At 42.4% G+C, this 17,324-nt stretch overlaps 1 protein-coding gene across 4 annotated transcripts in view; it reads left to right on the forward strand.

The window, feature by feature from the left end:
• Positions 1-17,324, forward strand: part of FYTTD1 (forty-two-three domain containing 1) — a 28,884-nt gene that overhangs the window by 4,006 nt on the left and 7,554 nt on the right. For 2 of the 4 annotated variants that reach the window (XM_060172215.1, XM_060172216.1), the window contains exons 2-7: positions 319-447; positions 5,838-5,986; positions 13,408-13,538; positions 14,640-14,736; positions 15,326-15,387; positions 16,971-17,045. In XM_060172215.1, the coding sequence (XP_060028198.1) occupies positions 319-447; positions 5,838-5,986; positions 13,408-13,538; positions 14,640-14,736; positions 15,326-15,387; positions 16,971-17,045 (643 nt within the window). The remainder of the gene's footprint in view (positions 1-318; positions 448-5,837; positions 5,987-13,407; positions 13,539-14,639; positions 14,737-15,325; positions 15,388-16,970; positions 17,046-17,324) is intronic. The other 2 variants (XM_007538139.3, XM_016194799.2) reach the window with 2 other exon arrangements.

A 17,324-nucleotide genomic window follows, 5' to 3' on the forward strand; every position in this document is an offset into this window, starting at 1 on the left:
CACCTGCAGGGGAGTCGCTTCACAGTCGGTGAAGCAGGTCTGCAGGTGTCTGTCTTTCTCTCCCCCTCTCTGTCTTCCCCTCCTCTCTCCATTTCTCTCTGTCCTATCCAACAACAACGACATCAATAACTACAACAAGGGCAACAAAAGGGAAAATAAATAAATAAACAAAGAAAGAAAGAAAGAAAGAAAAGAAAATACTTTCAAAGTAGAAAGGAACCTAGGAAACCTATCTCAAGAAAATGAGACTGAGTAATTGGGTTGTTAGTTTAAAATGAAGACAGTCATGATGTTGTTTTTGTTTTTCTTTTATCACAGATGATATCATTAAATTGAATCGAAAGGAAGGAAAGAAGCAGACTTTCCCAAGACTAAATAGAAGACTTCAGCAAAATGGTGCTAGGCAATTTAGAATGAGAGTTCGGTGGGGTGTCCAGCAGAATTCTGGTATGTTTTGTGCATGAGCTGTACTGTTACTTGTGAGCTCACAGTTTCTATATTCACATAAAACATGAAGGAAACCAGTAATTTTGTATTTGTATTTACTTTCAGGGTTTTTTTAATTGTAAGATCTGGTAAAACAAACAAAAAAACCTTAAATAAGTGATAACTCTGTCTCTTAAAAATATTTAAATAATTTTAGTGGCCAGGGAGGTGGCACAAAGGGAGAGAACACTCCTTACACGTGCGATTTGATGCCCAGTACCACGTGTAACAGAGGAGGGCTTGGGTGTCACTGTTGTTCTCTTGAGCATGCTTTCAATAAATCTTTTAAAGTAACTTCATCATATAGGCTAAATTAGATCTAGGGTCAGAGGATTATAAAGCATCTTAAATACTCTGAGGTCTTATCTCCTCAATGAAATATTATTTTAAGTCTAATGGGTGATTATTGAGACTATAGTTTAAATATGTTAAAAAGTGAAAGAACAGGAGTCCAGCGGTAGCGCAGCAGCTTAAGCGCATGTGGCAAGAAGTGCAAGGACCAGCATAAGGATCCCGGTTCGAGCCCCTGGCTCCCCACCTGCAGGGGAGTCGCTTCACAAGCGGTGAAGCAGGTCTGCAGGTGTCTATCTTTCTCTCCCCCGTCTTCCCCTCCTTTCTCCATTTCTCTCTGTCCTAGCCAACGACAGCAACAACAATAAAAATAATAACCACAACAATGATGGAACAACAAGGGTAACAAAAGGGGAAAAAAAATGGTCTCCAGGAGCAGTGGTTTCATGATGCACCCATGGAGCCCTGGCAATAACCCTGTGGGCAAAAAAAAAGTGCGAAAGAACATACCACGTGAAAGGAGAACTCACTCCATTATTGGAGACAACTCTTTACTAGAAAATTGTCTTACTTTGAGTTAAATCATACTTTCTTTTCCAACTAAGCTAAATGAAGGTATTTCCTTTTCTATATGAGAAAATATGTGGAGATGACTATTCTGCATAGAAAATAACAGCCAGACCCATTACAGTATTTTCCAGAACCTTTTGGATTTGTTAAATTCTGCAGAGACTCAGAATTGAATAACTTAGATCTGATGTAATGGTCTTGGAACAGTTATTTTTGGCAGTTTGGAAGCTTGTTTATTTATAACCACCTCTTTCCAAAATGGGTGTAAAGCAGTAATTCAATATTATTAATCATATCTGACTCATGAGCTTTTTAAGAAGTTATTCAACAGTGATCCGGGAGGTGGCTCAGTGGATAAAGTGTTGGACTCTCAAGTGTGAGGTCCAGAGTTCAATCCCCTGCAGCACATGTACCAGAGTGATGTCTGGTTCTTTCTCTCTTTCTCTCTCTGCCTATCATTCTTAATGAGTAAATAAATAAAATCTTTTGTTTAAAAAAGAAGTTATTCAACATACTATAGTATAATCCACTGTTCAAATTTTTAGAACCCTTGTCTCATTTTTACATATATGAAAAAACATTTGAGAAACTAGCTTTTGGTTTTTAGTCTATAACTTGAAAAAAAAAATACTCAGTTAAGAATTCAGGTGGTAGCCCAGTGGGTTAAGCGCACGTGGAGCAAAGCGGCCCTTGGACCGGCGTAAGGAATCCACCTTGCAGGGGAGTCGATTCACAAGTGGTGAAGCAGGTCTGCAAGTGTCTGTCTTTCTCCCCCCCTCTCTGTCTTCCCTTCCTCTCTCCATTTCTCTCTGTCCTATTCAACAACAATAATAACTACAACAATAAAATAAGAGCAATAAAAGGGAATAAATAAATACTTAAAAAATTTAGATACTGGGTTAAACATAATTAGTTCTGTTTAACAGATTATATGCCACATACCCCTAAAATAATATCTTTAATTGAAGCTAGACCCTACAAAGAACAGCTATTCTTCCTTTGTAATTTCTTGAAAAGCTAAATCTAAGCAAGTTAGTTTTGTGATGCTATTAAACTAGCAAGTATTTATACAGGTGGTTTATATTAAAACATTTGAGAATTATTTCAGAGTATAAAAGTCAATGTATTCATATATACTAAGCATATGTTAAATATCTGATAAGTACTCTTTTATTCTTCTTAAATTTATTATTATTTTTATTTATTTTGCCTCCAGGTTTTTATAGCGGGGGCTTGGTGCCTGCACTTCAAATCCACTGCTTCAATATTAACTACAACAATAAAACAACAAGGGTGACAAAAGGGAATAAATAAATAAATATATATATATATTTAAAAAATAGGACAGAGAACCACTGGCAGATACTGAGTAAGCTATTTTTGACTGAAGAGATAAATGGTTGAAATATAATTATTTTATCAAATATAAATCATTCAATTAATACTTTTTAAAATAATGTTAAATGCCCACTAAGGAAAGAGAGAGACAGGCTGGGAGTATGGATCCACCTGTCAACGCCCATGTTCAGCGGGGAAGCAATGACAGAAGCCAGACCTTCCACCTTCTGCATCCCACAAGGACCCTGGATCCATGCTCCCAGAGGGATAGAGAATGGGAAAGCTATCAGGGGAGGGGATGGGATACAGAGGCTATTTTTCCCATTTTGTTGCCCTTGTTGTGGTTTTTATTGTTATTACTGTTACAGCTATTGTTGTTGGATAAGACAGAGAAATGGAGAGAGGAGGGGAAGACAGGAGGAGAGAAAGACACCTGCAGACCTGCTTCACGGCTTGGGAAGTGACCCCCCTGCAGGTGGGGAGCTGGGGGCTTGAACTGAGTTCTTTACCCTGCCAGTCCTTGCGGTTTGCGCCATGTGTGCTTAACCCGCTGTGCTACCACCCAACCCCCACAGAAGTTTTGTAAAAATGCAAAACACTGCTGCTACTTAAAAAAAAAAAATTAATTAATTCCCTCTTGTTGCCCATGTTGCTTTATTGTTGTAATTATTATTGCTGTCGTCATTGTTGGATAGGACAGAGAGAAATGGAGAGAGGAGGGGCAGACAGAGAGGGGGAGAGACAGACAGACACCTGCAGACCTGCTTCACCGCCTGGGAAGCGACTCCCCTGCAGGTGGGGAGCCGGGGTTCGAACCGAGATCCTTATGCCGGTCCTTGCGCTTTGCGCCACCTGCGCTTAACCCGCTGCTACTGCCTGAACCCAGGAGTTTTCTTTTTTCTCCCTCCAGGGTTATTGCTGGGCTCGGAGCCTGCACCACAAAACCACCGCTCCTGGAGGCCATTTTTTCCTCTTTTGTTGCCCTTGTTGTTCCATAATTGTTGTGGTTATTATTGTTGTTGTTGTTGTCGTTGGATAGGACAGAGAAAAATGGAGAGAGGAGCGGAGGGCAGACAGACACCTGCAGACCTGCTTCACCGCCTGTAAAGCGACTCCTCTGCAGGTGGGGAGCCGGGGGCTCGAACCGGGATCCTCACGCGGGTCCCTGCGCTTTGTGCGCTTAACCCGCTGCGCCACCGCCCGACTCCCCCCGGGGTTTGCTTGAAGCCACGTCTGTGCTTCTGACTCGGGACTGGTGTTGAACTGCTGCTCCGGGAGCGAATATGAAAGGTGTTCCTGCAGGTAGTAGATGGAGTTACGGGAGCGAATACTTTAAACGGTGAAAGCTGCGGAGGGATAAATAGATAAAAGCTAGCAAAGGAAGCGCCTCTTCATAAGGCTTCGCTACTGAAAGCTGCTTTTGTTTTGTTTCTTCAGATTGTCACCACACAGCCTCCCGCCAGCTTGCAGCCTCCTTCCCTAACCCGGCCCCGTTGCTAAGCGCAGCTCTTCATTCTAACCTAGCCGCTAACCTGACTCTGCTCGTCCCCTACTTTGTTTCATGTCCCAGATCGTGAGATCACCCAGCGTTTTTCTTAAAAAGCAAAGGAAGGAAAGGGGGAGGAATGACCTAGATTTGCTAGAATGTAGAGGAGAAAACACTGATGAGAGGAATCAAAGGGAGTAGAAAGGACGGTGACTATAATAATCTGGATAGAAAATGCCCCGGGGCGGGGCCCGCAGCGCAGCGGGTTAAGCGCAAGGACCCACGTGAGGATCCCGGTTCGAGCCCCCGGGTCCCCACCTGCAGGGGACTCGCTTCCCAGGCGGTGAAGCAGGTCTGCAGGTGTCTGTCTTCCTCTCCCCCTCTCTGTCTTCCCCTCCTCTCTCCATTTCTCTCTGTCCTATCCAACAACAACGACATCAATAACAATAATAACTACAACAATAAAATAGAAATAAACAAGGGCAACAAAATGGTATAACCATTAAAAAAATGTCCACTAGTACAGTTCCTGGCCATTGCATTAAGAAGAGAATTTGAGTTGTATTAAGGGAAAGACGAAGGTAATATCAACTGTGTTTGATAAGATGTTACTCAGCACCTCTCCCCCAAAATACATAAATACCCTTAAAATTAGTTCAGTGGGATGGCTGAATATAAGCTACTAGTTCTTAAAAAATTGAGTTTGCAAAAAAAAAAAAAAAAAAAGTGTTAACCAAACTGTCACTTGGACTGTGAGCACAGTAGTGGTAGTGGGTAGGGCACAGAACTTTGGCTGAGAATGTGGCAATTATACTATGTGTGGATGTGAAATTATACCCACAGGGGAAAAATACATAGATGTAGATAGATGGGAAGATAGATATGGAAACAGCCCATATCAGCGACCTTGGGAGAACAACAGCAGTTTCCAGTGCAGGGGATGGGAGTCACGGAACACAGAACTCTGGTGGGGATTGTATGAAATCACACCCGTTATCTTACAATTTTGTAAATCAATGTTAAATGACTAATAAAAATATGCTGTAGGGAGCCGGGCGGGGGCGCAGCAGGTTAAGCGCACGCGCAAAGCGCAAGGACCGGAGTGAGGATCCCGGTTCGAGCCCCCGGCTCCCCACCTGCAGGGGAGTCGCTTCACAGGCGGTGAAGCAGGTCTGCAGGTGTCTGTCTTTCTCTCCCCCTCTCTGTCCTCCCCTCCTCTCTCCATTTCTCTCTGTCCTATCCAACAACAAGGACATCAATAACAACAACAATAACTACAACAATAATAAAAAAGCAAAGGCAACAAAAGGGAAAATAAATATATTTTTTTAAATATATGCTGTATAAGTAATAATGGAAAACAATAGGTTTTCAGGTCCAGGTGGTGCTGCACCTGGTTGAGTACACGTTACAGTGCACAAGCACCCAGGTTCAAGTCCCTGGTTCCCACCTGCAGGGAAAAGCTTCACAAGTGGTGAAGCAGGGCTGCAGGTGTCTCTCTCTTCCTATCTCCTCCATCCTCTTGATTTCTGGCTGTCTCTATCCAATAAATAAAGATAATTAAAATTTTTTAAAAAGTAGGTTTCCATCCTTAGATATAGCACATTCTGTGGTCTCTTAGCCCTTCTTGGATATTTTTTCTTCTTTTTTTTTTCCTCTCCTGTAGGTTTTGGTAAGAACACTCTAAGCCGGAGAGGAAGAGTAGTGCCAGGAAAGAGACGTCCTTACGGAGTTATAACTGGTCTTGCGGCTAGAAAAGCAGCTGGGATTCGGAAAGGGGTTAGTCCTATGAATCGGCCACCTCTGAGTGACAAGGTAAATGGTGATTTACCCTGATTCACATACTTTTTCTTTCATCTGTATGAGCTTGAAATGCATTTTATTTGAGTATCTTTCTTTTTCTTATTATTTTATTTTTTTTACCTGAGTACTGCTCAGCTCTGGCTTATAGTGGTTCTTGGGGATGAATGTGGGACCTTTGGTGCCTCAGGAGTGAAAGTCTTTTTGCATAGCTGTTATGCTGTCTTCCCAACCCAGTGTATTTTGATTTTATTTGAAACAAAACATTTAATAGATAAATAAAATTATTATTCACAAGAACATCTTCTCAAATATAAAAACAGTTATTTTTAGCTTCCCAATCATGTGGGTTTAGTTTTTAATTACAAAGTATCATTTTATACTATAAAATCTACATTTTAAAATATTTATTTATTTTTCCTTTTGTTGCCTTTATTGTTTTATTGTTGTAGTTATTGTTGTCGTCATTGTTGGATAGGGCAGAGAGAAATGGAGAGAGGAGTGAAGACAGAGAGGGGGAGAGAAAGACCTGCAGACCTGCTTCACCGCCTGTGAAGCGACTCCCCTGCAGTGGGGAGCCGGGGTCTCAAACCGGGATCCTTATGGTCCGTGCACTTGGCGCCACCTGTGCTTAACCCGCTGCACTATCACCCGGCTCCAAAAATCTACATATTTTAAGATTTATTAATGAGAGAAAAAGTAAAGTAGAGCGTCATTCTGCATATGTAGTGCTGGGATCAAACTCAGGAACAAGTACTTGCAAGTCCTGTGCTGTACCATCTCCCCAGCACATAAAATGTTCACAGTTGTACAGTCATCACAGCAATCAGAGCATTTCCAACACCTAAAAACTGGTTTGATATCCATTTACAGTCATCTTATTTGCCCCAAGTAAACACTAACCTATTTTCTATAAATTTGCATTTTCTGGGGACTGGCTGAGCGCACATGTTACAGTGCACAAGGACCCGGGTCCGAGCCCCCACTCTCCACCTACAGAGGAAAGTTTTGCAAGTGGTGAAGCAGGGCTGCAGGTGTCTCTCTCTCTTTCTCTTTCTATCACCCCTTTCCCTCTCGATTTCTGGCTGTCTATCCAATAAATAAAAACAAAATGAAAGTTTTTTTTAAAAAATTGTTTTCTACACATAGTATTTCATCCTGTAGAAATACACATCTTGGACCCTTAGTAGCTCGCCATGATCGTATAGTGGTTAGAAATATATATCTTAGTTCTGATACTTGAGCTTAACATTTAAGAAAAAAAAGAGGAAGAAAGAGAAAAAGAGAAATGTGTATCCTCGGGGGCAGGCAGTGATACACCTGGTTGTGTGCACATGTCACCATGCATAGGGACCCAGGTTCAAGCCCTCAGTCCCCACCTCAGAAGGGAAGCTTTGTGAATGGTGAAGCAGTGTTGCGGGTATTCCTCCCCCTCCCCATCTGCCCCTTTTCAGTGTTCTCTGTCCTGTCAAATACGAATGCATCTTTTAGAAAGCAGTGCACATCTTGAGGACATGACCGCAGATGTGTAGCTGGTAAACCACACAGTGATGTGCAGCTGGGCATTGAACACTGAGGTTCATCACATTGTAGCACAGACCGTCATTCCATTCCTTTGTCTTACTAATACCCACTATGCAGACGTACCACATTTTGTTCATTCACCAGTTGGTGGGCACTTTGATTGTTACCACATTTGGGGAATTATTACAGTGTTTCTGTAAGCTTGTATGAATAGGGCTTTAACGTCTCTTAGATACATACTTGTCCCCTAGTTGATGTTTTAACATCTACCATATATTAACTGGTTGCAAATTTTAAGTGAAGTTTTGTGTCTATCTCAAGTATTCTTTCTTATTTAGGTTAATTAATTTCACCTTTAAAATAGTTTAACAGGGAGTTGAGGTAGTGCAGCGGGTTCAGCGCACATATGACCAGCATAAGGATCCCGGTTCGAGCCCTCAGCTCCCCACCTGCAGGGGGGTCGCTTCACAAGTGGTGAAGCAGGTCTGCAGGTGTCTGTCTTTCTCTCCCCTTCTTTGTCTTCCCCTCCTCTCTCCATTTCTCTCTGTCCTACCCAACAACAACAGCAATGACAACTAAAATAATAACGATAAATCAACCAAGGCAACAAAAGGGGAAAAATCGCCTCCAGGAGCAGTGGGTTCATGGTGCAGGCACCAAGCCCCAGCAATAGCCCTGGAGGCAAAAAAAAAAAAATTGTTAAAAAAAAAAGTTTAACAAGTGGAATAGCTCACTTGGGTAGTGCACTACTTGTATCATGTATGTGACCCAGGTTCAAGGCTAGCTCTCATCATTTTGAAGCACGCACGCTTTGATGCTGTGGTCTTTTCACTGCCTCTCTGTCTCTATCTTTAAAAAAAAAAAAGGTTAACAAGATCAGAGCTTGGCTCACCCCGTAAAGCACACAGTTTAACATACATGAGGACATGGGAACGAACGCCTGCACAGGGGATATTTCCCATGAGGTGGAGCTTCAACTATGTCAAGTAAAAGTTGTGTTAAGTTCTTAAAGGGGTGTTCCTCTCGGATATTTAGCTTTGCTAATGTCACTTCTGTAACTTTTCCCTTTTACATTCAGGATTTCCCCAAAATTAGTATATGTTATATTCTTTTTTTTTTTTTAACTTCTTTATCGGGGGATTAATGTTTTTGTAAATTTTTATTTATTTATTTTCCCTCTTGTTGCCCTTTTTTATTGTTGTTGTAGTTATTATTATTGTTGTTATTGATGTTGTTGGATAGGACAGAGAGAAATGGAGAGAGGAGGGGAAGACAGAGGGGGAGAGAAAGACAGACACCTGCAGACCTGCTTCACCACTTGTGAAGCGACTCCCCTGCAGGTGGGGAGCCGGGGCTCGAACCGAGATCGTTAGCCAGTCCTTGCTCTTCACGCCACATGTGCTTAACCTGCTGTGCTAGCACCCTAATCCCTGGAGGATTAATGTTTTACAGTAGACAGTAAGTACAATAGTTTGTACATGTATAACATTTCCAAGTTTTTTGTTTGTTTGTTTTGCTATTTGCTATTTATTTTTTGGATAGAGACAGCCAGAAATTGAGAGGGGAGAGGGAGACAGAGAGAGAGATAGAGAGACCTACAGCCCTGCTTCACCATTTGCAAAGCTTTCCCCCTGCAGGTGGGGAGCCGGGGGCTCGAACTGGGATCCTGATGCTGGTCCATGTGCTTTGCACCACCTGCGATTAACCCGCTGCACTACCACCTAACTCCCTAGTTTAGCCTTTTCTATAACTTCAAATAATGGGAAAACAGTTCATTTTCTTTAAGGTATGTACCTAGAGCTATATATTTGAACAGAATTCCGTGGTGTGGAAATAAGTTATTTGCTACTAACTTAAATTTTTATGGCATGTAAATTAACACCTTACTGAAATTAACATATAAGTGATTACCTTAATTTTTACCCCCCCCCAGAGAGTAACTTTTAAAATTTTATTAGTGATTGAATAATGGTTTACAGGATTGTAAGATTACAGATAAACCTACCCAAGGTTATATGAAAGACTCCCTCTACCATGACATATAAACATAGCCACAGTGCCACCTGCTGGCTGAACAGCAGAAACCACACAGCCAAAACATGGAAAATCCCAAGTTCAAACTCACAGACTTGGAAAAAATGTCTGAGTTTGAATTCAGGAAGCTTATTATGAAGGCACCCCAAGACTCTAACCATAATATGCAGGCATAAATTCAAGATTTTGAAAATCATTTCACTAAAGAGTTATAAGACATGGTCAGGGGTAGATAGCATAATGGTTATACAAAGAGGCTTTCATGCCTAAGGCTTCAGAGTCCCTTGTTCAATGTTCAATCCCCTGTACCACCATAAACCACCATGAAAAAAAACAAAAAAAAAACTACTACAAGACACTCAGAACATAGTTACAGGATATGAAAGGCAGTTTGGATGGAGTTGAGGCCTACATTAAAGGCCTAAAAAATAGAATAAATCAGTTTAAGAAGATAATATCAGGGCTAGAAGGGAAAAAAAGAAAGCCCATTACATACTCTGAGTACAAAGCGGTTTAAAGGCCAAAAAAAAAAAAAATAGAATAAATCAGTTTAAGAAGATAATATCAGGGCTAGAAGGGAAAAAAAGAAAGCCCACTACATACTCTGAGTACAAAGCAGTTTAAGAGAAAAGGTTCATGAAAAATTAAGAGTTGAGCAGTGCTCTGGTAAAAATCAACAACAACAAAAGGAAAAATGAGTGTGAGAGTTATTGGGATACCTGAGGATGAAGAAGAGGAGCAGAGAACATATTCAAAGAAATCATAGCAGAAAAGTTTCCACACCTGGGCAGTGTTCAAAACATAGACATTCATGAAGCTGAGAGAATACCCAAGCTTCTGGATCCATACCAGCTCACACCATGGCACATCATAGTAAAACTGTCCCAAAGCCAAGGACAAGGAAAAAGTCTGCAGGCTGCTAGGGAAAGGAAGAGTCTGACGCATGGAGGTAGAACCATCATGCTTTCATCAGATTTCTCCTCACAGACTCTAGAGGCAAGAAGGGAGTGAAGGAATATGTTCACAGTATTAAAAGGTAAAAATTAAAGCCATGAGTACTCTGTCCTGCCAAATTGCCCTCCAAGTTTGAAGGGGGAACTACAATTTTCTCAGACACACAACCCTGCCTCACACGAATTACTGAAAAAGAAGCAAAGGAACGCGGCTCTACATGAGGTGATCCGTAGAGTGGAAGCAGTGACACAAACAGCAGCAGGAGAGGAAGCAGATGCGTAGGGAAAGGGAGGGCAGAGTGGACAGAGTGATCTGACCTGTGTGGGTGACAGGCCAACTATCAAAGACCTGGATATTAAACCAGAGATTCTGAAGGGACAGTGCTGGGTGGGACGAGTCAGGAAGAGAGCGGTGATGCTGGATGAGCTCACACAGAGACGGACCTCGGGAGACAGAGTCAGGAAGGGAGAACGCAGGGTGAATCGTGGCGAATCTCTGGGGAAAGGTCGGAAGAGGGGGGTTCGGAGGGTCTGGGCTCCTAGGTTGGCTGAGAGTATTTTGCAGACACACAGAGCTGGGAAATTGTGCCCATATGTAGTCAACTGAGCTGTAAACTATTAACCCCCTATGAACAGAAAACGATTATCACAGCACCACATAGTATAATGTGCAGGTACTTGGAAGGAAATGATTGGAGACAAGAGCAATAGCAGTCATAGAAGGGATTTTCATTTTCTCTATAAAATGGTCTTTGGTGTCATTAAATCTTGAAATGACGGGAGACTGCACCCATGTGTCAAGAGCTGTCCCGTAAACCATTATTCACCCAGTAAGGTGATTTGATGGGGAACTTGCAATGAGCCATCCGCCTGGTTTTATAGCACTTCTGTTCTCTTGGTACTCTCTATCTCTGTTTTTATGCTTACTTCTTGTCCAAGTTTTGTAAAAACAAAGTCTTACATTTTTGGTCAATATTTATGGACCACTTTTCATATGCTTAAAATATAAGAGAATCCAAAGACTTGGAAGACAGCTCAGTGGGTAGGGTACATGCCTTGCCACGCATGTTCCGCAGTTTTAAGTCATGGTACCGCATGGGTGTGCCCCAGCTCCAGAGCTAGCTCTGGCACTGTGCATCACTCCCTCTGCATTTGAAATAAGGAGACTGAAAAAGTCACCTGGGAGTGTTGAGATTGTGTGTGCATGAGGTCCCAACTCTGAAAAAAAAATTTTAATATTTATCTATTTATTCCCTTTTGTTGCCCTTGTTCTTTTTTTATTGTTGTAGTTAGTATTGTCGTCGTTGTTGGATAGGACAGAGAGAAATGGAGAGAGGAGGGGAAGACAGAGAGGAGGAGAGAAAGACAGACACCTGCAGACCTGCTTCACCGCCTGTGAAGCGATTCCCCTGCAGGTGGGGAGCCGGGGGCTCGAACCGGGATCCTTACACCAGTCCTTGCGCTTTGCACCATGTGCACTTAACCCGCTGCACTACCGCCCGACTCCCCAATATTTTTTTTGAGAATAAAAACTAAAGTCAAGGAGTCCAAATAATGATACAATCCATATTGTCAAGAAGTTTTGCTAATAATTCAGGGAAAATACGGAAAATTAATTAAGGTTAGAGTTGATAATTTCTGGTATAAATTATACTGTGTGGAAGAAGAAAGGCATTTCATCTACTCATTTTTTTTAACTCATTTAATACTGAATCTTCTTTAACAAAATTTGTAATGTATTGAGAGAAAACGAGCCTCACTCTGGTTCTTGTGCTATGGGAATCCAGCTTAGGGACTCATTTTGCAGGCCCAGTGCTTTGTACTATGTCACTTCCTGGGCTGATACTGAATTTTCTCTTCCTGTCATCCTTTCTTCCTTCCTTTGTTTTTTTTTAAGATTTTATTTATTTATGATAAAGCTAGGAGGAGAGAGAATAAACCAGACATCACTCTGGCACGTGTGCTGCTGGGGATTGAACTCGGACCTCATGCTTTAGAATCCAAAGCTTTATCACTGCGCCACCTCCTGGACCACAGATACTGAATTTTCTTAATCGTCTTTCTCTATTGTTACACAAGAGCCTCGTGCATGTATTGTTACATGGCTAATAACTTTTTCCTTCTTTTCTATTTCAGGTTGAAAGGGAAAGAGATAAAAGGGCGGAGAGAGAGAGAGAGAGAGAGAGAGAGAGAGAGAGAGAGGAGACCCTCAGCACTACTCCAGCATCTGTGGAGCTGTTTGTGGTGCTCCTGCTCAAGCCCAGGCACCTATACTCATTGATGTGTGCACCTTAGCGGCTTGATGTGTGCATCCTAGCGGCTTTATGTGTGCACCCTAGCAGCTTGATGTGTGCATCCTAGCGGCTTTATGTGTGCACCCTAGAGGCTTGATGTGTGCATCCTAGCGGCTGAACTCTCTCTCGGCCCCTTTTCTAGCCATTTCTGTTCAGGCTTCTCCATTACAACTTCTTTTGTAAACTTCTTTTTTGCACATTTGTTTTGGAACTCACTTGATATAAAAAATCGTGCTCATAGAAATGACTCCCTAGTTGACAGTTCTCTGATTCTTCCCCAGCACCTGCTCAGCCCCTCTGCAGAGTACCTCAGATTGAACATACCTAAAATACAAAAGGAAAGGAAAGGGGGGGGAAAGCTATTTATGCCTGAACTTTTGTTGTTGTTGTCTGTTTTGTTGCAGGTAGTCTTAAGTATAATGTGATTGTTGTCTTTTCAGCATCTTAAACCAGAAATTTTCAAGTTTAAGCTTCTCTGTCTTTGCATAACTAGGCATCTATCAATTCCTGTCGTGTGTGTGTGTGTGTGTGTGTGTGTGTGTATGTGGGTGGCAGTGGTGGTGGCGGTGGCGGTGGCGGTGGCGGTGGCGGTGGTGGTGAGGTATATAACAAAACAATCTGGTTAATACAGCTTTTTGTTTTCTGGAAGAATATAGAACAATATTTCCCAGTGTTAAAAAGGAAGGCAAATCTTCTTAGACAAAATGAAGTGCAGAGGAAACCAGTTACAGTTCTTAAGAGATCTAACCAGCTAAATAGAAAGTAAGTACTCAAGTATAAAACAATAATCTTTTACCATACGTAAAGATACACTTGCACAAAATATTCAGATTAGTGAATCTGCAATAATTCTTATAGTTATCTGGTCATTTTCAAGACATACTGGGGTGTCTGAGTGTGTAACATGGAATCTTCTAGGTAGCTTTCTTTTTTTTTTTACACCCACTGTTACTGGTGGATTTAACACGTTATGAACTTTTTTAAACTTATCATTCTGGGGGCTGGGTGGTGGCACACTGGGTTAAGCGCAAGCTCAAGGACCCATGAAAGGATCCCAGTTTGAGCCCTCAATTGCCCACCTGCAGGGGGGTTGGCCTTACAAACAGTGAAGCAGGTCTACAGGTGTCTGTCCATCTCTCTCCCTCTCTTTATCTCTCCCTCCTCTCTCAATTTCTCTGCTTTATCCCTATAAAAAATAAAATTAAAAGGAAAAAAATGGCCACAGGAGCAGTGAATTCATAGTACAGGCACCAAGCCCCAACAATAACCCTGGAAGCAAAATAAAATAAAATAAAAAATATAGAAAAAAATCTGGCACAAGAATCCCAGTTTGAGCCCCTGGCTCCCCACCTGGAGGGGAGTCACTTCACAAGCAGTGAAGCAGGTCTGCAGGTGTCTGTCTTTCTCTCCCCCTCTCTGTCTTCCCTTCCTCTCTTGATTTCTCTGTCCTATCCAACAATAACAACAACAATGATAAACTACAGGGGCAACAAAAGGGGAAAATTTTAAAAAGAAAGAAAAGCTATTTGCTCTTTTTCATCTGGGATTAGTCAAAATGGCAAAGCACACTAGCACACTATGCAGGTGACACACTATATAAGCTCAAGCCTCTCCCCCACCCCCGCAGTGAACGGAGCTCTGTGCTATGATCTTGTTGACTCTACTTCTCTGTCTTGATCTAAATAAAGTAGTACTTCAGAGGAAGACTGCATAGGTCAGACCTCTGTTGCTGCATGAGTAAGGAAACCATTCATAGTCTTAAAGGTTAATATACTTAAGTTTTCAGCCTATAAATTTAGATTCTTTTCCAAGATGTTTGAAGTTTTAAGGGTTATCATGATTGTATATGTGGTTTTGTTGCAGAAATAACATTCCAGCCAATTTCACCAGAAGTGGAAATAAATTAAGTCATCAGAAAGACAGTCGCCAGGCAACTTTTCTTTTCAGAAGAGGGCTGAAGGTATTAAAAGTCCTTGAAGCTGTTTCATTTTTACTATGAACAGAAAGAACCCTGAATGTCCACTTCTAGCAATCCTTAGTCAGAAGCATGGCTCGTGGCCATGGTTGGGAGTGGGGTTTGAGTTGGGTTTGGGATTTGGAATACATGGCATTAGCTTAGTTCTTCTGCGCCTTTTTTTTTTTTTTAACTGTTCTTTCTTTTGCGCTCAGTACCAATTCAATGTCTTTTAGGAATGTAACACAATATTTATTTTATTTCATTTCATTTTGTTCTATTTATTTGTACCAGAGCACTGTTCAGCTCTGGCTTATGGTGGTGTGGGGGGATTGAACCTGGGTCTTTGGAGCCTCAGGCATGAAAATCTCTTTGCATAACCATTATGCTGTCTACTCCCCCTCCCACCTGTAACACAATATTTAGAGATAAACTTGTATTTACTACATTTTTCTAAGAAAGGAATCCCAACAAGAAGTGTTACCAGAGATACGCATCCCTCTCATGCATTTTTAGTTGGAGCATCCTGGGTTATAGTGAGCCACATAGTTCTTTGGATTTAAAAGCCCTCACTGCTTCCTCTTTTCACCTCTAGGTTCAGGCCCAGGTGAACACAGAGCAGCTGATGGATGATGTCGTAGCAAAGAGAGCTCGTCCGTAAGTTTCAGCAAAACTCCCAGAACACTGCTGACCCACATGATGAGGTGCCGTATGAGGAGTGAAACAGACCCAAAGGAAACTAGCCAAGGACCCAGAACCATAATAATAACAATAACGATAAAGAACAAGGGCAACTAAAGGGGAAAAATGGCCTCCAGGAGCAGTGGATTTGTAGCGCAGGCGCCGACTCCCAGCAATAACTCAAGGCAAAAAAAAAAAAAAAAAGAAAACGAGCTAACCACAGAGGCATTCTGGGAGGTGGCACAGTGGATAAAATATTAAGCTTTCAAGTGTGAGGTGCTGAGTTTGATCATCAGCATCCCATGTGCCAGGTGATGCTCTTCCCCACTCTTACTAATCTTTTAAAAAATATTTATTTATTCCTTTTTGTTGCCCTTGTTGTTTTTTATTGTTGTAGTTATTGTTGTTGATGTCATCATTGTTGGATAGGAGAGAGAGAAATGGAGAGAGGAGGGGAAGACAGAGTGGGGGAGAGAAAGACAGACACCTGCAGACCTGCTTCACCGCCTGTGAAGCGACTCCCCTGCAGGTGGGGAGCCGGGGCTCGAACAGGGATCCTTACTCCAGTCCTTGCGCTTCCCACCATGTGTGCTTAACCCGCTGCACACTGCCCAACTCCCTTCATTAATAAATCTTAAAGATTGGGGGTCGACTTCCTTCATTAATAAATCTTAAAGCTTGGGGGTCAGGCGGTAACACAGCGGGTGAAGCTCACATGGCACAAAGCGCAAGGACCAGCGTAAGGATCTCAGTTCGAGCCCCCGGCTCCCCACCTGCAGGGGAGTCACTTCATAGGCGGTGAAGCAGGTCTGCAGGTGTCTGTCTTTCTCTCCCCCTCTCTGTCTTTCCCCCTCTCTTGCTTCTTCTCCTTCCTATCCAACAAGGACATCAATAACCCCAATGATAAAAACAAGGGCAACAAAAGGGGAAAAAATAGCCTCCAGGAGCAATGGATTAGTAGTGTAGTGTAGGTACCAAGCCCCAACAATAAACCTGGTGGCAAAAAAAAGAAAGGAAGGAAGGAAGGAAGAAAGAAAGAATCATAGCATGTGCACTCAACTAGGTGCACACCACTGCCTATCCCCTGGGGCCCTTAGTTTGATTCCCTAGCACCACAAAAGCCAGAACAGTGCTTTTGCCTCTCTCATAGAATCAAATAAATGTGTCCTGGAGCTCTGCTTCCCCAGAGACCCTGCCCCACTAGGGAAAGAGAGAGACAGGCTGGGAGTATGGATCCACCTGTCAACACCCATGTTCAGCGGGGAAGCAATAACAGAAGCCAGACCTTCCACCTTCTGCATCCCACAATGACCCTGGGTCCATGCTCCCAGAGGGATAGAGAATGGGAAAGCTGTCAGGGGAGGGGGTGGGATACGGAGATCTGGTGGTGGGAATTGTGTGGAGCTGTACCCCTCCTACCCTATGGTTCTTGTCAGTGTTTCCTTTTTATAAATAAACATTATTAAAAAATTAAAAAGAAATAAGTTTTATTAAAAGCTTGAAAAGTAATGGTTAAAGTATATGATTTTTAAATTAAGTTTTTTGGTTTTTGGAACTAGATGGCGGACTTCTACCACAAATGGAGGAATATTGACTGTCTCCATTGACAATCCTGGAGCAGTGCAGTGCCCAGTGTGAGTCTACTTGCAATGATCATAAACTCTCAGTGTGTAAGACAATAGAAGAGTGTTAGACTTTGGCTCAAAGTATGATGCACATTGGGATAAACTAAGATGAGGATAAAAGTAATACGTGTGGGGGCCAGGTGGTAGCACATCTGGTTGTGTGCACGTTACAGTGTGCAAGGACCTGGCTTGGAGCCCCTGGTCCCTACCTGCAGTGGGAAAGCATTGTGAGTGGTTAAGTAGGGTTTCAAGTATCTCTCTGTCTCTCTCCCTTTCTGTCTCCCCCTC

Source organism: Erinaceus europaeus, chromosome 14 (genome assembly GCF_950295315.1).
Source record: "Erinaceus europaeus chromosome 14, mEriEur2.1, whole genome shotgun sequence".
NCBI classification, from domain to species: domain Eukaryota; kingdom Metazoa; phylum Chordata; class Mammalia; order Eulipotyphla; family Erinaceidae; genus Erinaceus; species Erinaceus europaeus.